Source organism: Pempheris klunzingeri, chromosome 15, assembly GCF_042242105.1.
Source record: "Pempheris klunzingeri isolate RE-2024b chromosome 15, fPemKlu1.hap1, whole genome shotgun sequence".
Classification (NCBI taxonomy): Eukaryota; Metazoa; Chordata; class Actinopteri; order Acropomatiformes; family Pempheridae; genus Pempheris; species Pempheris klunzingeri.
In genome coordinates, this window is record NC_092026.1 from 3,954,000 (window position 1) to 3,981,262 (window position 27,263).

Below are 27,263 nucleotides of genomic sequence, written 5' to 3' on the forward strand. Positions count from 1 at the left end.
TTCTGTATTTGTATTCTTGTCATTGCTTTTGTCTCGGGTTTGAAGTAGAGGTCACATATTTCCATGTACCAATCAGACTTTAGCTACATTTGACAGTTGTCATGTTGTTTGCTTATGTTGTCAGACCGCTGCCAATCAAATCTGATCGAATCACATCCACAGACTCCTGAATGTTGAACTATTAATAAGTTAACTTTCATTCTTTGATCGTTGCTTATTTAGTCACAAATGTGTCATAATATGGTGAAAAAAATGAAAATTTTAAATTTTTTAGGGGCTTTAATCCATAAAACTACACTGACATGATAAAAACATCAAATTTAATTGCACATAGTGTATGTACAACAAAGCCTTGAACAACATACCACACACTTGACACAAATCCAGCTGACAAGGGATACAGGCCTGTCTGTGGCAAGGAAATGGTACAAAACATCAAACGGTGGCCATTAACTACACAGTTTATTTGCCTCGTACTCCACGTAGTTTGGTTGTCTGGCACTGAAAGCTTGCAGGGCAGTGAGTATCCTGGTCACGTCTGCACTGGACAGTTTGAGTCTGTGGCGGAGCAGACAGGCGAACAGATCCACGTGTGGGGCCCCTGGAGGCGAGAGGCGGTTAACCCTGTAGCGCAGCTCCACCAGCTGCAGCAGGGCAGAGTCCTGTGATCCCTGAGTGTACGGGTAGTCTATCTGCAGAATCAGGTCCTGGATCGCCTCGGGGTCAAAGTGCACGCTGTATCCGAACAGCTGCATGCTGTTTACTTTCATGTAGGCCACGTTGTTAGATGGCTCTGTTGCCTCCAGGGGCTCATAGTACACCGTCATGTTCTTGCTTCCTCCTGTCGCTCCCACAGAGTCTCTGATTCGACTCCTCAGGTAGAAATGAACCGTCTCAAAAAAGCTCTTCCATCTGTTTCCTAGAGTCAACGTCCAGTTATAGCAGTCCAAGGGGATATTCAGCTTGGTCCGCTCCCAGTCAGGGTATCCGTGCTGACCTATAGGCATGGTCCAGCTCTCGGAGTGGCTGCCCCCAAAGGGATTCACAAACAGGGACAATGCCGGCTCCAGAGTGCTGTTTCTGGTGAGGCAAAACTGGAGGGCGAGTCCAAGGAGCATATGAACGCGGTTGGACTTCACCCGGTTGCTCTTGAGGGTGAGCAGCATTCTTTTCCTCCACGACGGGTCAAACCAAGTGTTAATGCGTACGTCGTTGCTCACAAAGACAGCATGCAGGGCGATGCGTGGGTCGCGCCGCTGGAGCAAGTAGCGCAGCTCCAGATCCTGAAGGTCTCGGTCGCTCTCCAAGCCCAGGTAGGGGTCCGTTGGGTCGGGCACGGCGGGCCGGCAGGCTCCCTGGGTCAGGGTGAAGCCGAGGTTACAGCTGGAGCATCGTGTCCGGTTCTCTGTGGAGCAGGAGGCACAGCGGGGACCGTCGCCCACTGAGCAGGGAATCAGGCCCTGGCAAGGCGGATGGTTGTAGGGGCAGGAGCAGCTGCGGCTCTCGTCACTGTAAACACCAACCTGGTTGTTCTCGCTGCAGTATAAAATGGAGAGCGCGTAGTTCAACCAGAAGTTCAGAGGCCTGAGGAAGAGATGACAGCTGCGTTAAACACCTCTGGTTTGGAGACACTGCTGCATTGGCTTCTACGGAATATCTAATTTATTCTTCTCACTTTGTTTCATGTTTTTGTGAATATGCAATGAATGTTTTGCCGGAGAAGATTAATCCCGCCTTTCACAATGAAATGTGTTGTTTTGATGTGCAGGGAAAACATTTTTAGCCAAACTTAGACTCAGCTGGAGTTACGGAAGCAAAATCAGAGCAAAATGAATATTTTAATGCATTGAATTCCCCTTCTGTGGTGCAGATGGGTGATGATGACACACACAGACAGACAGACAGCTGCACAAGCCCATTCAAACACAGTCTTAAAGGGAAAGTTTGCCACTTTTTATGTGGATGACCAATAAGTAAAGATAAATAAATAGCAAATGGAGTCAATTGAAGTAATGAATGCCTCGGTGCGTGCTACATTGACCGAGAACACAGTCGCCTGCAAACCTGCTCTTCTGCTTTACTTTTCTATTAAATTCGTTTTCTTCTTTAATCTAATAACATTTGTACTAATCTTTGCAGTAGATACAGCAAAAAAAAAAAAAAAGTTAAATCTCAATTAAAAACAAAAACAAAAAAAAAACAAAAAACTGACCCTAAACCAGTATTGAATTCTTTTTTACAAGCAGAAGGAATGTGATAAAGATCTTTAATTGGATTGCGGACTGCGGAGGCAGTGCCTGCATTTGACTAGTGAGCTGATGGATCGTGTCATTTAGTTAATTTCCCTGCCAGAAATAGCTATCAACATAGAGTGTTCATGAGAGAGGCATTAATCTGTGTGAAGTTATGACCACAGTGTTCTCTGATAGGCTGCTGAGATGGAGTGTCCAGGTGGGAGTGCTGCTGAAACAGCAGCTGTAACAGTAAAAAAAATACAGGTCGTCATGTATTACTGGCCTCAGCAGCTTAAATTCCTGAATGTGAATCTGTTATAATAAATGGGTTATCATATGAGGAGTTTTAAGATCCAGGATTGATTGTAATGTAGTCTGTGAAACGTGTCTGTTTGGCCAAACATGATCCCGTTTGTCTTTCCCCTGCCGGAGCAGAGAAGCAGCTTTGCTCCTGTCAGCACTTTTTAACCTCACTCCACAACTACTTTTCCTCAAGTGCCTTCTAATAAGTACCGTCTCGCCCCACTGCTTTCTCCCAGCGCCTGGCACATAAATCATTTTCATAATTATAAGTTTTGGGGAGCACCTTGGGTTAACAGGCTGCAGTACAAATATTCCTCCCTCTTGTTCCTTTCTCGTCTCTTACCTCGGCCTCTGCAGGGCTACTTTGGGCCGTTTTCGGCATCTCTTGCTGAGGCTGAAAAGCTTGCTAGCGGTGCGGCGAGCTTTGGTGAAAAGCTGGTTGCTGCTGGTCTCCAGCTGCCTGTAGCGCTGGGGAAGGCTGGCATCCGTCCTCCACAAGTGTTCCACGACAGATGTGTTTACAGCGTAATGCATTGGCAGTTTCCCAACAAAGCTTTGGAACTCCTCTGGTAGGAAAAAGAACATGAATAAGTAAACTGCCTGTGGCTATGAGCCGTGGGGTAACAATACCCTCCTCCCAAAAAAAAACTGTCTACTCCTTATTGTTTGTCCCAGAAAAGCAAACAGCTCAAGAGGAGACATAACAGCTGCAACATGCCAAGAAAGCATGTTTTGTTATTTGGATTTTATTTAGAAGCAGGAGTGCTGGTCTCAGGAGCAGAAGCGTGTTTTGTTCCTGTGAAAATATATATGTTACCACCTGTGGACAGCACACAGCACGCTGCTCCTTCAAAGCAACTAGTCCCTAATTAGACAGGAATTACACTGGAAGCAAATTTGCTGTTCCTGCCTTCAACAATGTAAAAGTGAGGCGGGTTGCCTCTGTAACTGTAATGACTTGTGTGAAACATAACAAGAAAAAATGATGTGCTTCTGAGAGGTTTCTTGACGTTTTTGATGGAGGCTGAAACTTTTTCAACCGTGACACATCTCAGATGTACAAATTATTTTTGCGCATGTGACAGCAGTGAACTCTCTGTCGCTGTCTTACATGTATTTTTTCTATATATCTAAACATTGTTTCCAGTTCAGAAATTTAAAATCCAAACATGAACTACACAGTCGCAACACCATGACATCTGTGTCAAAGGTGCACCGCTGTATGCTTGCTTTTCAACCATTAGCACATCCTACTACGGTACAACGACATTACTGTAGTATACAGCTGACTTTGTCTCAGCGGGAACACCAGGTTCCTCCTCCAGGTTCCTCCTCCTCAATTGTGCATCAGAACAATTTATCAGATTTGCTGCAAATATCTGTGTAAATTACTGTGTAAATGTGAGTCGAGGCAACTAATCTTTTCTGCAACGGTGCGTTAGTGGTAATTATAGCACTGTCTCAATATTAATGCACTAATGCATAAGTAGGCGGTTGGACGCAGGCCAGATATTGTTTTAATTGCCGGATCATTTATCCGTGTAGATGCCATTTTCAAGATAGAGCTGAAGGAAATTACTCCAGGAGTCATGAATGAGTAAAATACTGAGTGCCAGGCCTTTCAGCCAATGTCGCACGATCAATGAAAGAGCTCCACAGCTACATTCAGCAGCCGTGATGATGAGCTCAGTGGTGCTCTGACTGTAGTGGCTTATTCAACACATGAAAGCAATACCTCAACATTTTGACATTACAATTCGCTGTGCTTCAAGTTATTACCTTTAGTAACTTTTTTTGTTAAGCTGGGTTACCTTCAAGTTTGAATAAAATGTATGCTTAGGTGTCCTTTTCCTTTATAACAGCTTTAAATTACTGACTTTAATGAATGGTTTGACATTTTGTGAAATAATTTGCTTTCTTTGTCGGAGAGTGGGAAGAGAAGGTTGGTACTATGATATCATGTCTGCACGGTAAATATGAATCTACAGCTAGTAGCTAGCTTAGCTTAGCATAAAGGCTGGAAACAGCTGGCTTGGCTTTGTGCAAAGGAAACAAGATCCACCTACCAGCACCTACAAGTTTGATCTAATTTCTTGTGTTAAAACATGTCTATGTGGGGTGCTGGATTATTTTTACCTTCTGGTTTTTGTTAGGATTAAACAAACATGATGCCACGTGTTTGATATTTACCGTACAGGCATAACAGTGGTATCAATCTTCTCATCTAAGTGGCAAATATTTCTTACAATGTTAACCTATGCCTTTAATCACACTCTTTTTTTTGGGATGTGATTGTTCAAAGCACTCTGGCGACAACAGATGGGCTTTTTAGGTCTGTGTATTTTCACACACTGCAGCCCGGAGCACACAGAGAGCATCAGAGCCGTCATTTGATCCGACACAATGACTGACAGGTCTCTTGATTCAGTGTCTGGCAACTGCTAGTGTCTGACAGCTAAGAATGCATTTAGAACAAATACAAGACATGTGTTTCTGTTCACGTTAGCTCTCAAATCCAAGTTAAAGTTTTGTATTTTTTGTAGAAAAAAGAAACCTGTATCCTGAAGTCCAGAATTCTGAGAGAGGTTTTAAAAGCTGATGTTCCACTCGTGGGTTTCTGAAAGCACCATTCGGGCTGACATTTTCAAGTCCCACTTTGGGGGGGTCATGGTGAATTAACATCCCTGACTCACCGGACTCCTCAAACTCCTTGTGGGTCTGCCTCCAGGTGTCTCTGATGCGCAGCAGGTTGTTTTCCAGAGTGTCCAGGTCAGTGTGAGGACAGTTACACTGGGGGAAGTCCACGCTACACTCGCACCAGCAGTCGCCGAACTGGCAAACAAACTGTCCCTCAGATTTACAGCCGATGTAGTTTAGGGCCGCCTGAATGAAGCGGCTCTGCAAGTAGCCTGGTAGGATGACCTGTAGCCCTGTGGAGGGTGAAAGACTGGATGAAGACGGGCTGAGGTCACGTAAAAAGAGAATTATGTGAAGCTAGTATATTTGTCTAAAGCTGACATGTTATATCTCATGTGTTTCATCCATACAAAGACTAAAATGTTTTCAGTGTTTATATTAAGCTAAGTTGCAGCTGCTGGCTGTTATTTCTGGACAGACATGAGAGTGGTATCGGTCTTTTCTTCTAACTTTTACTGAATAAGCATCTTTTTTATGTCAAATTGTGAAACTATTCCTCTGAAGACCAACCCAAAAAAATCTGTAACTTTCCACAAATCTCTGTCGACCCACTGATGAGCACTGAGTGTTAATCAAGAAGCAGCAAAAGGAGACAAACCACTAAAACCACTAATGTCACCGTCATGATTAAGGGAGCAGAGTTCACCTTGTAGTTGGACCTTGTTTTCTGGACTGTGGACCAGTACGGAGCTGACTGTGTCCAGATTGTCATAGTTGCTGCATCCAAGAGGCCCAGTTCTGGTTTCTGTCACCTGCAAGGACGTCGAGAGAACGTGAAGCGTTTGTATCTGTGCTTTTTCCCACTTCAGTCACTGAGTTTAATGGAGAGACAGTTATGCTGAAGTTTTGATGCCTCTCATCTTAGTTTAGTCAGACCTGTAAGTACTGACTCATTTAACTTGTGTATTTTTTTTTCCCCCCCAAAAAAAAGAAAAACACAAAAAGCATCATCAAAGGCGTTTTATGCTTCAAATGAATCTGGAATGCAACGAATCACTGTGGAGAAATATTGAAAGGGTCTTCAATTAGAAAGCTTTCTCTCCTCAGACAGAATAATTTGTTCTGATCTGAGAGAAGAAATCAACTTCCCCTCACTGAAACTGAAACTTTAAAACGATTCACTTCTCTCTGCTTACATCATTTTCGTTAATCTTGATGTTAAAAATTTGAAACTTGAAAACACAAAAACACATACCTTACTGCGCAGTAGCACGAGTTAATGCTCAGAATGTCTCACTGAATCCTCAGTATCGCATGTGCTTTTTAATGAATGGCAAGGCATCGCAGGTGCTGCTTTACATTCCTCATAAAATGTAATATGCATCGCCCTCTCTCGCTATTTTTCTCCCTCTCTGATCTTCAATCTGCCTGAACTCCACACACACACTACAAAGTGGTAAATGAATGGAAGTTAGCCTGGCTGGAAATTAATGGAATGATATATCTAATCCATCAAGCTGATGCATAACCATAGGAACACGTTCTCAGTTTGGGGGGGCACTTGTCTTCATCAGTGGCTACTCACTTTAGCATCTACGTTTGCCCCTCGGGCTGATTAATGCATACACTCTAATAGCCACTTCAGATGATAAAATGGATGATTGGTGTTTTAGAGTGCAGGACGCTCGACTGCTGCTCCGTCGTGCTTCTTCGCTCTCCTCTTTAAAGCTTGCTACCGTGCAGACCATGTCTTAAAAACCTGGTATGTTGTGTTGTGCTTTAAAACAGTCAGTTTGTAATGAGACATGTTCGACCATCTTATTATAGAAGAATCGAGAAAAAAACAAACATTTATCATATTCTGATGTAAGTCAAGTCACCCCAGTTCCTTCTGCACATGTGAGTTTTCTGTGACAGACAGACAGTAGAGACAGATTTGACAGTCTTCCTGAACCCCTGCAGCTACAACAGGTGTACTTCCGAGCATCAGGCCAATTCTGTAAATAAGCATTTGTTCTTAATCCTACCTGATTAAATAAACTATGGAAATATATTCCCTGAGCTGGAATTAAAGGATTTATTATCTTCAAGTTGAGCTACCAAAGTATCATGAATTTAAGCTTTGCTCCACATTCATGTTGTGACTAAACATCTGTCAGTGGTGGAAAGATGCCGAGTACACTCACTCAGTACTGTGCTTAAGCACAACTTTGACATACTTGTTAAGTACTGATTAAGTACTTAAAGTTTTTGCAAGAGTAATACTGTGTGTTTGCTCCACTGCGTTTATTTGAAGTGATAGTTACTAGTTACTTTTCATTAACACACATTCATGCGATCTGTTTGTAAATTATGAGTCATTGCTACAGATGAAACTAGCCGGCAGTATAAAAGCTGCTCAAATGAGCTCCACTCCAGCCAATTACAGCATGAAAGGCACTGCGTTCACGTCAGCGCATCAATAATACAGAGCCAAAAATATAGTGATGTAACACAGGGGTCAGTCTGCATGATGACTACATCATGAATATTTAAATAGCAGCTAAACACCACACTGACAGGCTGTGTTTTACTGTGCTCTCTGGTTGAAGCTAGCAGTGATGTCACAGTGTACCGACACACCCTGGGGTGCACTACTACATCACTGCGGCAAAGTGAGAAGTCAAACCAGCAAAGGTCAGCAAAATCAAGACTCAAGCGGTGATTTTTTTTAAGTAAATTGTGTAAATTTTCTTATTGTAGGTAATATTTTAAATGCAGGACTGAGTATTTGAATAGTGCGATGTGGATTACTTTTATTTATATGAATGCTTCGTCCACTACTCATTAGTCTCACAGGAAAAACAATAAATATATAATGTTGAATATCTCTAAAGTTATGTAAGCATGCTCAGTATATACACCCCAATCAAATACTTTACTCAGTGCGCATGGCAGAGAGTCACCAAGTCAGGAGTTGTTTTGATCCAGTAACCCTAGTACCTAATGATGCGTCTGTATTTATAGATCAAGACCGAAGTCGTTCATACATGTTTGTTAACTTCAGCTGAACCCGAAACCCGCCCAGACCAACTTGTTGCTCCCGTTGCCATCTGCCAACGCTGGAGGTTATCACACACTAAGCCAGGGGTCCAGCACCTTTGCACTGTGACTACATGCTGCTTCATCTCAAAGCAGACTTGCTGCTGCAGTTACAGTCATCTTGAGCTCCACCTACCCGTATGGCGGTGGAGGCGATCTGGAGGTGATGCAGCCTGCGGAGCGTGCTCTCTCTGTCCGTGAAATAGGAAGCAGCCAGCTGGTGGAGGGCCTCCAGGGTCACTTTCCCCGTAGTGTTTGAGTTCCTGTTGCTGCCCTCAGCCCCCGAGGGCGAGGATTCCTGGCTGAGCTTCCTTTTGTCCACAAATAGCGTCAGAGCCTCCTCCCCTGGTGACAGTCAGGCAGAGGAAACGTGAGCTTCATTAGCAGTGACAGAGCAGCGCTAATCACCTTCCATTAGTATCTTTTCAGATTGGATAGAAAAGTACAGCAGTGATTAAGTGCTGTGGAGGAACTGATGGTTTGGATGATTGCAGGAAAAGGCGCAGACATGGTCTCTGAATCTATTAAACTCCTCATGGGGAGAGATTTTATTCAAGAGCATTGATCAAGTCCCCTTAATTATTCTAATCATCCTAATTATATTGGCCAAAAATTACATTAATAGCAAAACAGATCTCAGGTCAGCACGGCTTCTCTGGGAGACAAATAGCGTACTGCACTTAATTACAATTATTAGATGAGTAATATAAAAAACAGCAAGGAAACTCAAAGTATCACCGTAGACGCATTACGCCTCTTCACATTTTTAACACTACATGTGAGGAAAATCCAGAAATTGGAAACTTCAGGACATTTTTTGTGATGAAGTGATGTAATTTACTATTTCTGGATGACTTTTCTTTTTCAGAACTTCTCTCCTACAGAGCTTCTGTTACACTAGTTCATTTCCCAACATGTCTCAGTGCAACTTTCAGCGGGCGCCCCAGAGAAGTTAGGTGAAAATTGCTACATTCAGCTGTGGATTATTACATTTGCAGGTAAAAGCAATAGCATCGTGTTCCTACTGTGACCCACGTAACAAACAGCATATTATACTAATGAATGATTTTTCATGAAAGGCTGAGCTACCAAGGGAAATGTCATCAGTCAGATGCATTTTGAAGTGCGGAGAGTGTTCACGGTAGCTCCTCAAACCTCTACAACATTAAATCTTAACTTTAATTGCATGTCAAGGCCATTTTGTAAATACACATTTCACTGGTCCTTTTCCCAAATTGTTCCCTTGCCACATGCATTTACGGAACATCACAAGCATTTAGGGAGCTTTTAGTTGAGTCAAACTGGAGTTTCTGTGAAGGTAAGAGGAGTGAACAGCCACAGACAGGTGCGACTATTTACTGAGCGGAACTAATGTGCGGCCGCAAGGTTGCTACCTGGGGCATAAAGAGGGACGCACACCGCACCTGAGGGAGCTGCTGAGCGCGCAAACAAAGTTCAAAAACGCTGCAGAGATCTGCGGCCAAGTGTGCGGGACTGATTCTTCTACAAGATCCGGGTGGCAGCCGGTAAGATGCAGAAACTGTTTAACCTGCTGAAGTCTGCTGCTGTGATTGTGTTAGCATTAGCATTAGCATTAGCATTAGCATTAGCTTTAGCCACAGAGATCGGAACCATTCATGAGTTTGAACTTCTCCATGTCCACGTGTGACTGGTTGGTTATTGTCTGTAACACTTTTGATAGAAGTTTATTGCCAGTGCTTTTGAGTTTTGCACTTTAATTGGGGTTTGGAATAGATTGCATTTAAAAATCACCTCATGTACTTTTGATATAGATAATTTAAAAACACAAGTTAAAAAGTTAAGTAAATATGTTAAAGTTTGATTAAAATTGGCTCTTATTTTTTTTTTTAAATGCAGTAAAGATCCATGTGGTACATGATTTGGCTAAAATGTAATTTAATTTATTTGCTTCAATTTTATTTCATATGTAAATTTACAAAATATAAATTGAGTGAAATAGCAGGTGAAGCAGTTTACATAGAAGGAAATGTCTGTTACTATTTGCAATAGGTTACAGTAACGTGAACATTTTCCCTTTGTGTTTCTGTCCAGAGGTTTGTCACCATGTTACTTTGCTACCACTTGATGCACATGTTAAACCCACAATTAATCAATGAAGATAGCTGGTCATTGAAATTGGGAGAACACTTGACAAGCATCATAAAAGGTCCAATATCTGAAATCTTTCTTGGTATTAGGCTGTGATTTAGTTAAACCCTCCTCTTACTGACTGGGGTACCTGCAGGCCTCAGAGGTATAACTTTTGTCACTCACAGGTGCTTTAATCGATTATTTACATTTTTCAATATGATATTGTAGTATTTTCTGCTTCTGTTTTAATCAGCACACTCACCCAATTCCACCTATGCAGTTTCAATAGAAAGAGCATTTTATGGAGTTCATGTTAATGTGTACTGTTCATGTTGTTCAGGGGGGCGGCTCCTGTCATGTTGGAGACAGACACATATGCAGCAGACATCCAAAAGTATGTTGGTAGGAGGGTTAACCATCAAAATCTCTGCTATATGGATCTTACTCAGCTTCTCAATTTGAACACAAGAGTAAATATAAAAGCCTTCAAACAATTCTATTTTTGCTTATTTCTATTTGCTAACTAACATTAGCCAGATGGTGTGTCAATACGACATGACTTCTTCAAAATAAATTGTCAAATTGCCTTCCAAAATGACACGAGTGCTCTCTGATCTATCGCCTCTATTGGCACAATGACATCGGCTGTCAGCTCCTTTTTAAAACTGTTAGATCTGACAGTTACAACGAGAATTACCGCCTCGCGGCTGTTTGCCTCCGCCGACCAGTCAAGTTGCAGTTGACATCAATGTCTGTCCAGACTCGGATATTATACGTAGTGAAGACTTTGAAGGAATTTTAATAAAAGGCAATTATGGAACTGAGATTAATTGTTATCGTTATATTGCCGTGTGTGATTCCAGTGAATAATTTCCAGTGAGAAACATGCTGTCGTCACTTAGAGGCTATTTTCACAGAGCAATGAGTGGACTGCACCACTCAAAACACTTACAGTACATTCACATTCACACAATCACACACACCGAAGCACATTTACGACAGAGCAGCCTGTTCTTTCTGATTTATTTCCCGTAGAAATTATCGTAGCCAATGCTTCAAATATGGCTGTTGCAAAGAAACTACAAGTTCAAAGCTGTGGGGGCATCACACACATCCTCAATCTGGCACAACAGTGAAATCATCACAGTTTCAAGGTGAACTGTTCCTGAGTTATGGTGTTGAATAGCAGCCACTAAAGTGTTTTTGCTGAACATTATGATGTCACAGTGAAACTGACCTTTACTTTTTTTGGATTTAAAATATCATCAGTTCATTATTTTATCCTATTAGGCTTTTGTGTGAAATTTTGTCAAGTATTTTATGAGTTTTTGATTTATGGCCAAAAACTTGTTTTGCGAGCTCACAGAGACTTTTGACCACCAAAATCTAATCGGTTCATCCTTGAGTAGAAACGGACATTTATGCCAAATTTGAAGAAATTCCTACCAGGCGTTCCTGGGATGGGAGAATGGGACTAGCTTTAGGCATCAAATCTGCTTGGTCAAGGTTGGACTAAAATCGTGGACAATCAATCTGATTTAACGCCTCGATCAGTCTGTCAACGCCTGCGAAAAAACTCGTACAAATTATGCACACAAACACTTTGGCTGATGGCTAGACAAGTTAGACGCCTTGTTGACGAATCCAACTGAGGTTTAATGGCCTTTATAACAAAGTCAAGCAACTTCAGCCTCTGACATCTTCACTCTTATTGCAGCCGGGGGCCCACAGCTCATATCGGCCATCTGGACACAACCAGTGGAAGTTTTACCACCTACAAACATCAGCTACGTCAGTCAGTCTGAACATTTTGTAGCAGCAAAAGATCAAGAGTTGTTCCAGGTGACTCACATGGTTTCACCCTCTTATTAAAAAGCGTCTGTGCTGCATCGTGGTCCGCTGACTCCACTGTCGGAGGAGACGGCGAGATTGTATCTTTACGTGATGGATTTCTGCCTGACAGATTTTTCAACACTGGAAACAAACGGTAAAGCTATAAACAACTGCTTTGTCTTCAGTTCGGAGATATTGACAAGCCAAACTCTATGTTTACTGTCGATTTTTGTCCCGTTACTGTAGTTATGAGAATAAGATAAAAACACACCGAACAACCGAATAATGCTGGATTGCGAGGTATGTTGCCAAAAGCTGTTTTCAACTAAATTTGCATTCGGGTAGCTCCTTCAAAATGGTGTTATTTCCTTAAAGCAGGCCCATTTCAAACCCACACTTCCACTAATAATGTATATACTTTGTGATAATGATTTATTTGAAAAAAAGACAAAGCAAGTCAACTGCATACAAATGATAGGGGTGCTATTGTAACGACCAAACAAAAATAATAAATCTGTCTTTTCACTGCCTTCTCCTATTTGTTTTCTTTTTTTTTTGTACACTAAACCTGAGCAATTTGATGTTTGTGAGCCAAAAAAACACTGATCCAGAAAAATTATTATATGCTTTGTTGTTCAGAAAGCAACAGACGGTAAAATCGGTGCCCCATGTGCTGGAAAAAAAAAAAATCACATTAGAAGCTATGTGAATTGGGTTTGCTTTGAAGCTCTGCGTACTCTACTGTACCTCCCAGAGTGGCAGAGAGGAGGAGGTGGGTGCCATATTTCTTGATTAGATTCTCGGTAATCGTCTGGAGGGTTGGCCGTCTCCCCAGCTGGCGGATGGTGTGCATGAAGTCGGGGTCGAGGGGCAGAGCCAGGCCTCCGCTGCCACCTAGACTGTCCCGCTTCTCCACCGCCAGGCTGTTGACCTTCCATCGACCAAACTCCCTGGAAACACGACAACATATAGACACACACAGGTTTGCTAATTTGGTGATGGTGTGTGTGTGTGAAGCCTCAGGTGGACATTTAACAAGCTTTGTTGAAAGCAGAGGATGAGATGAACGTTTGTTACACACACTGAGGGACGAGTGTTGTACAGAGTCCTGACCTCACACACATACATATGCATTCACTGCTTACATGTGATGAAATATTAATGTTATATCTCCTAATGAGCTCCAATAACATCTGACTATACAATATGAAATCCACTGTTAACCACCTGGTTGTATATTTTTCTCATTAAAGTGGAAACAGCACTTTAAGTCAGTCAGACTGGCTCATGGTTGGTTTTTCTTTATTTGGGCAGTGATGTGTTCACTTGACTCGGCTCATTAACGATAGAGTATAAACATGAGGTAATTAATTCACAGAAGTCGTCGTCATCCTGCAGTTGTCGATGTTCAGGCTGGATCTCTTTCTCTTCTTTATCAGTGGGTTCCACCAAGTTTGCCTTTGCACTGCTGCTGAGTGGCTTTGAGCAGAAGTTACACATATGAGCCCTTTGTTCGGCACTCCTGTCTTTCCATTTCAAATTCTCCGCTCACTCGCCGGCTCGTTTTGATGCACTCTAAATCATAGCTACTGTTGGAGGCATTGAGGTGTTGTCCCCATTATTATTTCTGGAAATGTGAGGATTTTAAAGCAGCCATTTTGTTTTTTCTTGGCATTGAAGGAGCTTCTGGTCCCTTTTATTCTAGAGGGCAGTAATTTCAGTGCCATTTCCTTGGAAGTTTCCTGGGAATAAAATGGACACAAAGTTCTGGGGTAGTTATCCAAGTTATAAATTAAGTTAATGTTGTTGATTTTCAGAGGGATTGCCTTAAAGGAATACGCTGATATCTAGGGAAATATAGTTACATGAGAAGTTTGATACCAAGAAAGCCAAACAAGTGTTTCTCCCAAGGTGTCAAAACTGCTCCATCTAAATAAGACTAGTAGTTTTCAGGTGCTAAAACTTATTCAGGTTGCTTGGAAACGTGCCCTGACTCACAGCCACAAGGCTCTTGGTAACAAGCATGTTTGTCATATTTGTTTGTTTTCCACCTTTATGATAAATATGTGGATTTATCTTTATTTTTTTTTTCACCAAATGATGATTTCTACTTTTCCACATTAGCTGAGCAACATTTCCACCTACCCTCTGACAAATGCACAAGTACTCCCTGGTTGGTAGTCTTTGTCATGAGGCTTACTGTTGTCTGAACAAGCTTGTCACAGCTTTAAATAACTCCTCCACGGGTAAAAAACAAAAAAAAAAACAAAGCTCATTGTGATGCAATGCTGCAACTCCCACAGCAACACGAAAGACATAAAACCGAGCTAAAGTCTCACATCATCAGCTGCCATCATTTGTTATCTCGTGCCCTTTGGACACAAGTCTCGCTGAACTCTAGCTCCTCGCAAACCAGCTGGGAGATTCGGCTGCCACTCTCTCTCTCCGGTTCCCAGCATCAGTTAATGCCTACCTCTCCCACAGCGCTGCCTGCTGCTCTGCGTACCTCCCTCTCCTTCTCGAAGGCAATCAAATCACTGCCATGAGAAAAAACGATCGGCAGTGAAATAATTGGGGAACAGGGAGAGTGTTGTGTGTCATTACAGCCAATCATCATAACGAGGGGACAGGCCGCGAGTGAGTCCCTAGTGGACAGATGGGCGTTGTGGATCCAGCCCGGGGTTTAGCCCACAGCTATTCCATCAGCGTGCACATATGGAGACAGAGGAGCGTTTGCTGTAGGGACGTCCTCGGATTTCTAAACATGAAGGTTGACTGTATGTACTGTAAGCAATCAGCTCAGAGGGGGGAAACTATAAGAGGAGCAGACGCAGGGAGCAAATCAACAGCTTAATCACGTTGGGTTGCGTGACTGATGGCCACTTGACGTTCGTGGTAGTGTTTGAGCTGTTATCGAGGTCAGAGGAGTAAAATAGCAGTTTAGGCCTCTAGGCTAGTTAAGAGCACAATGAAAAATATGGAGCATCGGCAACTCAGCAGGGACTGTGGAAAATATAGTTGTGATGTATTTCTAGGAATAAATGCCGTCTGTGTATGCCCAACTTATTCTTTTCCTGATGTCATCTCTACAAGACACGGAATAATGGGTCAAAACAGGCAGAGGAAGTGAAAATTAGTTCAAATTAAATCTCCTGTAAGTTATCATCTTGTAACAGCAGTTTTTTTTTTTTTTCTTTCTTAACCTTGCTTTGGTCTCATTTTGGAGTCATCCAAAAAATCCTTAATCCCTAATCCTTAAAACCGCCTTTAGGTGAGAAATGTGAGCAAGCAGCTTACAGGTTTCAGGATCCACTGCTTCAGGTTAAAAGACCCTCGAGTGGTGAGATGTCAGCCAGCCAATACAGATGGTGGCTGCCTCCGACAGTCCGAGCTGTCTGCTCCTTTGTCGCTTTCAATGATTTTCACTGATTATGGAGGAGATTTGGAGAAGGAGAGGCCTCAAGCCAGGGGGCTATTGGGACATTTATGCAGCAGGTCCATTGAAAAAGAAAAAAAAAAATGCAGGTGTCACGAAGAGATAAACACCACAGCCTAAAAAGATTCCTGAGAGGAGATAATGGACCAATTGATTCATACACCTACAGATGCAGGCCATAGGGTGTTTTTCACCCGTAAATGCTTGGCAAAGTCTCCTAGAGAGAAGAAACACTCCCGAGCCCGAGACATTGATAAGTCACCTAAAGGCTAAACATAATGGAAAACTGCTCCAATACACAGACTTCATCAGAATTTCTGCTTCTCAGCAAGATCTAAAAACCTCTCCATAAATACGCTTAACAACTGCCGCTACAGCGACAAAATCATAAACACAAACACACGTGATCACCAATATATCTAAACAGTGGAAGATGTGGGACTGGAGAGCATCCGGCGGCACACAGAAACAGAGCAGGAACGCCGTATTTTGCAAGCTTTAAAACTGTTTGTGGAGAATAATAAGACAAAGTGCAGCTCAGGGACTCTGAGAGGATGCAACTGTCCACACACCCCAGGGGGTTAACTCCTGCTTCAGAGGTCAATGATAGAACTATCAAATGAAAGCAAAAACCGGAGAAAGGAATATTTTGATGCTTTTCAGATGACTGATCAGTTTTGAGCCAGAATACTTGAAGACTGGAGCAAAGGGCACACTCTGCATCACCACAGTGGTTCTTCACATTTGCTCTTCAGCTTGAAACTAATGCGGTGCAGGTGTGATACCTGTGAGGGCAATCCTGAGTGTGTGCAGGTCTTTAATTCCAAACACTACAGCAGCTGCTTTCGCTGATTAGTTCCTCTCTTGCTCAAAGTGCTAATCAGTGAAATTATCCATTGGCATGTTGGGTGAAATGAAAACCTGCATTGCATTCGCAGCCTCAAACCTGAAACTCCTGAAAGAAATGGATAACAAAAACACACAGGGCTCTGCATCTGTCTCACCTGTAGATCTTGTATCTGGTGCTGAAGCCCTGCTGGTACCTCTCCGCAGCCTCCGTGAACTCGAGGGACTGGTGGAAGGGCCCTTTATCCGACAGCAGCCAGGCCAGGGAGCCGTGGGCGCCGTCGCCTTGTCCGGCGGCGGCTGCGGCTCCACCGGCGGCGGCCCTGGAGGTCCAGCAGCAGCAGCAGCAGCAGCAGAGCCAGAGGCCGAGAGCCGCCCCCTCCCATAGCAGAGACAGCCGCTTATGACTGATTCTCTGATCGCTCATGCTTCACCCAGCGACACCTCATTCTCTCCGGACTGGGAGGTGGACAGAGCAGTGAGACTGTGTTACACTTTCACACGTTTAGGGGATGAAAAAGTAGTGCGTCGCGCAGATTTGAAGGGGAGAGAGTGCAAATGCCCATTCAGACGCAGCACTTGATAATTCAGGAGATGGACTGAATGTGTTATCATGCTGAAATGACACTTACCTGATTCTACAGTAGGGACCAAACGGTGCGCTCTCAGGAACAAGTGAACTCTTCCGATCCTGCTGCTGATCAAACGTCTCCAGTTCAGTGATCCGGACAAATGCGTTAAAACGCGACGAGTCCTCGTTTGAGCGCAACTCCAACTTGATTCTCGCTCAACTTTTTATGTCGTGAGACAATCCTCCCGCATCCGCGCGTCCATCCGCTCCTCGGCGGGAAGTCGCAGCAGCGCAGGGGGCACGGGCGCAGAGGAGTTCATCCCCAGGGTGTCACACACATATCTCCAGAGGCTGTGCGCAAAAGGCAGAGTACTCCATCCCGGGAGGGGTCCCCTTCGTGGCACCGCACGGCCCCCCTGAAGTTGCTGTTATTCTTCTAAATTCTTCTGGAGAAATGTTGCGTGTGAGCTGCTGCTCCTCCAAACCCCCCCTCCTCCCCCTGCGCAGGGAGAGAGCTGCTGGATGAATGAGCGCCTGCTTCCACACAGAGAGCTTTTCTTGCCCAGTTTTTTTTTTTTTTTTTTTTACAAGTGAGATAGCAAGAGCACGAGCAAGTGCATGATGATGAGGGTAATACATACAGTGTTCATTTTGAGGACAGCAGGGCTGCTTCCATCATTCACCATCACCTTACTATTATTCATCCCCATTAATTGCCATCACAGCGTGTTCCTCTCTGTGTGGCACATTAAGGGTATTAAGAGGAGCTTGATAATAGACTAATTGTCCCCCAGTTGTTTCCTCCCCCTTTTATTGTCCTGAGCCGCTGCTTCAGAGCCTGGAGCTTGCATGAGTAAATGGCCCATGTCGACCTCTCCCATGATGCAGGTTGCTGGATTCACCAGGCCATTATCCGGGAACAGGCTTTCCTGGGTGATTTGATTCAAGTTCAGGAGGGGGCACGTATTCCTGCCAATTCCAAGCATGATAATTTGCATTAAAATGTCTTCAAGTAAAAGGATGCTTAATATTCAGAATTCTGCAAAAGAAATGCTTTGACCTGTAACTTGTAAGCAACAAACTTTGAATGCTCCCGGCGTTTTAGTGTGGGTTTACATCACTAATGGTGTTTCTCAGACACTGATGAACGAGACAGGTGTAGGAACAGATGCCGATATGGATCCCCCCCCCACCCCCCCGCCTTCCTTCCTTGCATTAACATCGCCTCTACTTCACACACACTTGACAAATCTTTCAGACATGTGAAAGCTGAGTGACGTTGGAGGAAGGTTGGCTGCCACAAGCCTTCGAATTATGGTGGAGGAGATATTAGGGACGTAGTTGTGTGTGTGTGTGTGTGTGTGTGTGTGTGTGTGTGTGTGTGTGTGTGTGTTTGGGGGGGTTGACAGGTACAGCCAATGAATTCCTAATTAGACTCTGTTCTGTGCTCTTTGGGGACTACAACAACAAAATGGGCCAAAGTCCGGAGCCAGAAGTCGGTGGATGTTCGTACAATTATACTTTACGTCGAGTCCTTTGTTTCGCCCTTTGAACTCATCGTGTCATTATGCTTGTCATTCACACTGAAAGCCTGATTGACAAAGGCCTCCCTGTGTTAAATGGGCTGCAAGGAGGGTGTCTGTTGTCCATGATGGGGTTGAATCAATAGTCTGCTTCCATCGATTCCCCTTTGCTTTAATGTTATGTGTCCAGTGCCCCTCAGGATGCCAGAGGACGTTTCTATTATTTTTCTTTTTCTTTTTCTTTTTCGGGCTCAAATTAAGGCAGTCAATTCAATAATGAGGGGTTGCATCTTGACAGGCTAAGTAGCCGTGGTGCTGATGACGGACACCTGGACAGTCTCAATCAACCGAAACAATTTAAAGCAGCAGGCAGGTTTTTCTTTGAATCTTCCAGCAGGAGGGTTTGCCTCCCCAGGTAGCTGATCTTGGCATCTGGGACATCTGTAATGATAGGGAAGCCTGTGTTTGCTTGTGCAACAAAAGGAAGGCATTAAATATTCCGGCTTGTAATTTGTGTGGAGAAAGGATAGGAGAAATGAAGGAGGCTAAATGAGCTTCTCCCTCCGGGCTGCAGACTGTTATAGTCTCTTGAAATCTGGGTCTTTGTTGTCTGTGTGTGCTGTAATTGAAAAGTTCCAACCTCCCGTTTCTCTCTTCCTCTCCACCCTCCTTTGCTTCCATCTTGCTCTCTCTATCCTAGTTTCCCAGCCTGACACCCCTAACTTCCCTTCCACCAGCAGTCTCTTCTCTTCTCCTCTCTTTCGGCGTCTTTGCCTCCTCTCTCTATTTGAATCCTCTGTCATTTCTCATTTGAGTCATTCCCTCCCTCCCGCCTCCCTCCCCGGCTGCCTGCTGAGCTTTAGGACGAATGTAGCTGATTTTGATCATTTGTGCCGCCACCATCCGCTGAATCAACCTCTTCCAGCAGACGAGAAACTCAGAATCGTCCAGGAAGATGATGTGAAAGGGCTTGACACGACGGTGGTGTTAATGTGCCCGAAAACAAATGCCTGCAGCCCGTTAACATGCAATGTGCCAAAGTAATCACTTGTCGGGAATGACATTGTGGTTTCCTCTCACATTAGGAAGTGAGGGGAAAGAAGTTCAGCTGCACCTCATTGGACACAAAGGCTTTGGCATAAAGCAGGACTCTTGTCTCTGTGATTGTATGCATGTGAGGCTCGGCTTCATCGCTGTTAGAATTACATCAAAATGACTAATTTTGCTCAAGAGCTCTGAAATTCTGCATTGTCGCTCTGTTTCAAATGATAACACACGGTTTCCCCTTGACTACAAATGTCTTTTACCGAGTAATTACTTCTCCGGCACCTTTTATTGTGAAAGAACGGATAGCAGTTGACAGCCCAGCGTAAAACAGTTCACGGCCACACTGTGTACCACTGTGTGCCCATTGTTCTTTCAAAGTCTCTGCAAAATGGAGAGGCGACGCAACTTGGCAGGTGATGAATGTGCAGGTGTGAACAAATTGGAAGGGATGATGATGAGGGCTTGGCTTTGCTAATTCCTTTTAACCCCCGAGTGAAGACAGCGATTGGACCCAAGCGTCTCCATGTGTGTGAGTCATTGGACAGACATCGCAGAAAAGATTGTTTGGAAACCAAACAGCAAATGCCCCCACGCTTTGGTGTGAGTGCGAGGCACATTAGCAGTCGTTTCAGCACATTAGACATGATCTCGGCGCTGAGATTTATTAAAAGCAGCGAATTTAGGTTTGATTAGCTTTCCTCTACAGCTTTGTGTCAGCTCTTCTTTGCTCTTGCTCTAAGTTGGGGGAGTAAGCAGCAGATGAAAAGTGCCGGTGGATGTGAAAGAAAAACAGTGCTATTTTCCGGCGGGTCCGGGGTCTACCTGGTCGAGTGCTCCGCAGCTCTCTTGGTTATTCAGGTCAGGGAACACACATGTCCGAGGCTTTGTCAAAGCTTTGGCTTCTGTGGCCCAGCTGCTATTTTTGCTTCTTCCCTGTACATGCCCTTTCATTCTTGAGTCACACTGGAGCATTGGAAGGCTGACCTAGAATACTGAAAGCCTGTCACACACGAGGACACAACATCTGTGCACAGAAAAGGTAACGAAACACAAACCACTCGGGAAATAGATCTGATTTTCTCTCCATTGAACAGCCTCATGATGATGGCAACGCTAACGAATACACTTGAAGATGACTGGTGCCACACATACATGCAAAAATGCCCTCCATAGCCTTACTGGGTAATTACTGAGAGCTAGATTTCCACTATTACTTGTGAGGACTTAGTGGACTGATGGCACTCTTCATAAACCCCTAATAATGTTTTTCAGCACGTTTCTCCAGTCGTGTGGTCAAAACCAAACAAACCCTACTGTAATCTGCATACGTTAATCAACTTACTTCAGAGAGAACATGCTTATTTACATATTACACTGAATTCCTCTTAGTGTTGAATAAATGACGACTTCATACCTTTTTAACGGATGGCTCAACATCGCTTTCTTTGCTGAGCGTTAGATGAGAAGACTAGCAGATTAGCATCGACTAAATGCTCTTAAATGCCAAACTACTCCTTTGAAAAAAAATCTTATGATCTAATTGCTAATGTATGTATGTTCATTTGACTTTTTCGTTTGGAAGAATATAAACATTTTATGCCGAGGAAATTCTTGCCAATGCCAGGGCTTTAAGTAACTGACTAACTTTTAAGTGTAAATACACTCATGGCCAAGCTACAGTTCGAGGCAGTGTGCACTGAATGAAAGAAGAAGAAGAAGAAGAACACGAGGTTTGGCAGGAAAAACGATCAGAAGGACACTGAACTTTGGGCCACCTTTTGTGTTCACACACTTTTTTTTCCCCACTGTTCATTATACCTGTTTTAATGTGATCATTATTAAGAAGTTGGTTGGTGATATTAATGCATCTAAAGAATAATGAAGTTAGATGAAGTTCTTCAAAGGCCATTTAATTCTCCCTCTCCTCTTTTGTCATGTAGCTGAAACTTACTTTGGACAGAATGAATGTAAATTCCTTTTTTTAATTTTCTAAGATATCTGCCTGTTACCTCACACAACCTGATAAGAGCATATTTTAATGTGAAAGTTTTGAAAATGTCTCATTTTGCAGAGGGTTCACACACAAAACAGTCAGATCCTTGTGAGACACCTATTGGCACATTGTATTAAATTCCTGCAGTGCTTTGAAATAGCACTAGATTGGAAGAATAAATGAAAGATTTTCTTAAAAGGAGTCGAGGTTTCACCGTGAACTTGGACTCATATTGACGCTGATTGTTGAAAGGTTGAAATGAATGCAGCTCTTGTGAATTTCAGTCTTTTAGTTACAAAGAAAAAAAAAAATTAACATTCATCTATTTCTTTTCAGGCAGAGATCATTTCTTTTGACTGGGGAGGGCTGAAGGGAAGCAGCAATTGATGATGTTAATCAGTTAACACATATTCTATTTGTTTCTCTCTCAGCTCACCGGGCTCCAGCCTCAGTCAAGATAAAAGAGTAGAAAAACACACGTGATGATAATAATTGCACACAACAATCTTATTAATTGGTACAATCAAAAGACGTGTCCTTCACTGATCTAAGATGATTCCTTTTTATATTTGTGAATTTTTTTTTTTTTTTTCCTGCTTTCCAGCTGCTGTCCTGTTTCCATTCACTTCCATAAAGCATGAAAATCAAATTGTACATCGCCTCACACTCCTAACTGACCCTTCATTTGTTTTTCTAGCCCAGATATTTAGATATTAGTATCCGGGATGATTGAGATAATGAGATCTAGTTTCTTTTCAGGTTTTCTGATTATTTAATTGATTTTTTTAATGTCATTTTTGTTCTTAGTGTCTGATTGTAGACTGAAAGAGGATCTCTCTCTCTCTCTGTATCCCAATTTACTCCATTTTGGCCATTTCATTTTCCTTTGGAGGGAACCTGGAGAACTTAAGTCATATTTTTACTCCAATTCTTTGGTGCATGCAAATGGACCAAACATAGGCCAATTAAGAAGACATCTTTTACATTTAAAAAAAACCCACTGCATAGTGAGAGAACAACCAAATGAAGAGAGTCTCTTCTTGCTCCCTCACTCTCCCCACGGGCGTTTTCACTCTTTCATTTAAACCAATCAGTTTCTTGCGTCCGCCCCTCATGATCCAATCACCTCATAGCTGTCAAAGCTTAAAGCTGTTCCTCTCCCAGTTGCTGTCAGTTGTCATTCCAGGCAAGTCGGCTCGACACTCCCCCACCCCGTTCACCCCCGGTCCTCATCACGTTCAGCCCCCATGGGTCCTCGGTGCTCCTCCAAAGCTCTGCTCCTCATCCATTCAGATTTCAGCATTGCTCTTCCACCACTGTCTCAACATTCCCATCGTCTCACACATCTCTACCTGCTTTAAAATACACCTTCTCAATGCGTGGGGTCTGAAGACTGTTTTTCTACGTCATGCGTCTGCCACGAAATCTTTTATTGTTCTCTAAGCCTCAGGTGAAGAAGACTCCCATGACTGAAATATACAGAAACATGCTGCAAACACAGGCTGTAAAAATGAAAACGGTCTAAAACTGCAGAGTTCATCATTACAACAAACACCTTTTCAATACTCGTAGTCATGTGATTCAGTATTGACATAAAAAATCTAATTATAGCTGCAGGTTGACACTGAAATGAATCCCACAGTGTGCTATGCTTTTCCTGTTTCCCTGTATACTTTACAGCACATCCACGTTTAGTACTGGGGGAGCTTACCTTTGAAAATGTTCCAGGTATACAGAATTTTATGATTTAAGAATAGCGCTTATCAAATATTTCTTCTAAATAGTTTTTATTCAGTGGTTTGTCTCTTTTTCATGCAGATTATTTCAAGCTCTAAATAGGACGTCTTTCCACTGTGAGTTATGAAGAAGGCACTCTGTTGCAGAAATGTCAGCTTGTGGAATAAAGTCCGTACGCTGCATAGCTTGTCACTTTACAGTGCTCCTGCATTCTTAAGTAAGTGTGGCTTGATGTAGAAAGTCTGCGCTGCTACAACAGTGACTTCACCTTGACAAAAACACAGACACATACTGTATGATGTTCTCGGTGATGGATTGTGGGTAACTCAAGAAACTTCCAAGTCTCTGCAAGTTGATTTTTATTTTTTTTTTATACCACAGTGAGTGTCTGTGTATAGGGAGTTAAAAATCACAACTATAAATCTCAGAGGAATAAAATCTACTAGAGCTGATTTGTAGATAAGCTAAAACGTGACATAGCCCTTTAAATCCTATGCTGACACACATAAGTGTTAAACTGGCTTCTAGTCACAGTCAGAAACGCTGTGGTGATTTATTTCTTTATTTTTCTTTCATTTCAAATCATTACTCTTCACAGCTGCGACTTTGAAGCACTAATGAACTTGCACTTCTCATGCTGGGCCGCTCCATTGATCGACTCAGATGGCCTCTGTATCGGGGCTGATCTCGCTGGGCGTTTCAGTCACACAGCCGGCTGCTCGGAGACACAAAGGGAGCCACTGAGGATCATTTGATGGACTATTCCACGACTATTCCAGTCACCTTGGTCATATGGGAGAACAAAGTCATCATTTGATTATTGCACAAGATGAATGTTACGAGTGCTCTGTCTGACGGCCTCGCGACGCTCCTAATGCATCATAATTGCTCGTAATGTATTTTTGTGAGCGTTAGCGCAAGAAAAGCTTTGCAGATCTGTGGAGAATATGTAATGATTCCTCGGTCAGTGGCGCAGTAACACGTGGAAAGAAAACATCATGAGCATTTTGCCAGGGCGATGCCATTTGAATACATCACATCACGTCTAATCCAAACAATTGCTAATATATCCATCCTCACTCCAGGCAAAGCTGTGCACACATTCTGAAACCTGTTGCACCATTTCCAAATAAACCGGCTTGCTGGCTCTCCTGAGCACCCCGCAAACTTTTTCAAACTATACAGGAGGCAGTTTTCTGAAATAAAGCGTGACCTTCAGATCTCATTATATTAGCCTGTGTTACTAATTTACTTGAGATAGAAAGTTTAGTTGCCAAAAATTCCTCTGCAGGAGACACCTATGGGCTCATTACACCAAAAGAATATATAATGATGTATTCTAGCAGCAAGGTCACACTTATCATGTATCCTCTGGCCAGAAGAGACCGATAAACCATTTTTCTTCTATCACGGTTACATAAATTCCCCCGTGTGATGTTAATAACTTTATGATGCTTTGCTGATATTTTCAAAGTAGCAAACTAGAGTGGAGGGGCAGTTGTATATATTCTTTAAGCACGCTGGGGATGGCAAGGTGACTGGATTGCCATGACATGTACAGACATTCGTGGCCCACAACTATTAGACATTTCAATTTCCCTCATGATTAGATAGTTGTACCTTTGCTAACAGTGGTCAGAGGTCTAATCTCTGTTTTATTAGAATTAAAAGCCCTATTGGCACGGCACTAGTATTACCTGGGGACCTCGAGTAATTTGTAATGACAGCAGAAGTCATCTGTGATCTTAATGCATCCATCCATTGTGTATACCTCTTATCCTTAAGGGTTGTGGGGGGGGGGGGGTACACCCTGGACTGGACGCCAGTCTTGGAGCAGCATGGGGAGAACAGGACTAGTATCACCAGAAATGACTCCCCCCCCACACAGAAAGGCCACCTCCCATATTTTGACAAACAGAGATGTCATGTGATAGTAACAGTCCCTGATTTCGGTTTTCTCTGCCTCTTTCCTGGTCAGGAATAATGAAGACTGCATCTGTAATTAGAAATTAAACTCCTGACGGCGTTTTGGGTGCAAATTCTGGAGGCTCATCACACGACACAGCGTGCAGAACCTTGACATCATATCTTGGGGGATAACTTCAATAAATTCCAGTAAAATACAGACTTGCTTCTCCCGAGCGAATGTGCCACATGAAACACAGATATGGGGGGGGGGTCGTTTCTGGTGATATTAGTCCTGTGTGAACTGGGCTTTAGATTCTAGTTATTTTCTGGCAGCTGCAGCAGTGAGAGGCTTTGTGCTTGATGTTCGTATTACCTGTAATGGTCTCTCAAAAGAACGACTTAAATATATTTTGCGAACGTGTTTTTTTTTATTGATTTGTACGATGAAGAAATGCCATTGTTTACCTCTGCATTTGTATTCATTTATATGGTTGCATTTTGATATTGGACTGTGGAACATGTGTGTCATGATGGCGTTAGAGCAGCTGCTTTGTCTCTACAACACGGAGGAAAAACAGAGAAAATAAGTAGGCCACATTTTCACCAAGACATCTTGTAACATTTTATATTTGGCAATGAGTTATGCCACAGTGAGCTGTTATTGATGTGAGGAACTATTGGGTTTTGTGCTCAAAGACAGTTATGACATTCACTCTGACCCGCTTGCTGTCAGGATAATCTGCCCTGTCAGCTTTCATAAAGAACCAAAGGACAGTAAAAAGAGTCCTTTGACTAAAACTAAGCCTCTTACTTGAATTTTTAAGTCTGTCCTCTTTTCATGTGCTCTTCCTCTCCCATTGCCTGTCTCTGTGTATATCTGTCTGCCAACGTATCTGTTAATCTCTGCCCCGGCCTCTCGCACTCCAACCTGTCTGAAACTTGCTTTACGAGGAAGCAAATGTGTTGTAAACCCTCCTGCTTTGCCTCCCAGAGGTTAATGAAAGACCTGTACGGATCTGTGCACAGGTGCAATGTTTCCTCTCGCTCCTGCTCCTCCTGTCTGCAGCACAACACTCATTATATGGAAATCAGTCCCTCTCAGTCAGCTGTTCCCCTTGTAGGAGCTGGGAGTCCTCATTAACCCTCTTCAATTGCTCTTGTATGATTGTCATGACAACTCTTGCAACACACACACAGCATACATGCATACAGTGTTGCGTTCATGTACTGGGTTCTTCTGTGTGGGTGGCAACGGGTGTGAGATTAGGCTGTCCAGTGGATGAAGTGTGTCCAATCCCCCGCCTGGAAAAGAGATCAAGAAAGAAAGAGAGAGAGAGAGAGAGAAAGTGTGTGTGTGTGTGTGTGTGTGTGTGTGTGTTTGTGAACTAGTTTTGTTTTGCTTGTAAGTGTCATTTTGAGCTCTGGACTTTCTCGGGAAGTGAGGTCATTTTGGCCGTTCCTTGCTTCACTCGGTTCAGTTAGCAGTTAAGGATTAGGATTTTGGATTAGGGATTAATTTTGAAATTAGGTTCTGAGCATGGCAAGAGTTCTGGGCAAGAATTAACACAGAGGTCACATTTAACACCTGCTCACAGAGACAGTTTACATACATCAGTGGATCATCCACTCCACTTACTCTGGTTTTGTTAAATTGCGTAATTTTATCAAGATGAATATTTCTCATTAAAAACTGACTAGTTTATTTACAACCTGCCTGTAACATAGTATAAAGAGAAGGAATTTGAGACCAGAGTAAAAACCATGTGTCACTGTTAATGCTTTTATTTTTAGAATAAACTGATTTATCATTTTCATTTTTTTTTTTTAAAGGTGCAGTTTTCCAGCACAGTTTGGTTAGGTTTAGGCACCACAGCCAGGGACATGTTTAAAAAAAAAACAGAGAAAATAATGTTGTGGTATATTTCTTGCATCCAAATTACTTCAATTAAATAAGATATAATTTTGTAATACTAAATTCTTTTTTCTTTCGGGTGTCAGAAGG

The 27,263-nt window shown here is 42.9% G+C and overlaps 1 protein-coding gene across 1 annotated transcript; it reads right to left on the bottom strand.

Annotated features, from left to right (window-relative positions):
* Nucleotides 1–304: 304 nt before the first annotated feature.
* On the bottom strand, nucleotides 305–16,909 carry LOC139214376 (BMP/retinoic acid-inducible neural-specific protein 3-like). The gene is made up of 7 exons (XM_070845218.1): nucleotides 16,641–16,909; nucleotides 12,948–13,150; nucleotides 8,392–8,600; nucleotides 5,881–5,986; nucleotides 5,231–5,467; nucleotides 2,881–3,103; nucleotides 305–1,584 (listed from the first exon to the last, which is right to left on the bottom strand). Exons 1-7 carry the CDS (start codon nucleotides 16,907–16,909, stop codon nucleotides 450–452), a joined length of 2,382 nt encoding a protein of 793 aa, XP_070701319.1. The 3' UTR covers nucleotides 305–449.
* Nucleotides 16,910–27,263: the final 10,354 nt, after the last annotated feature.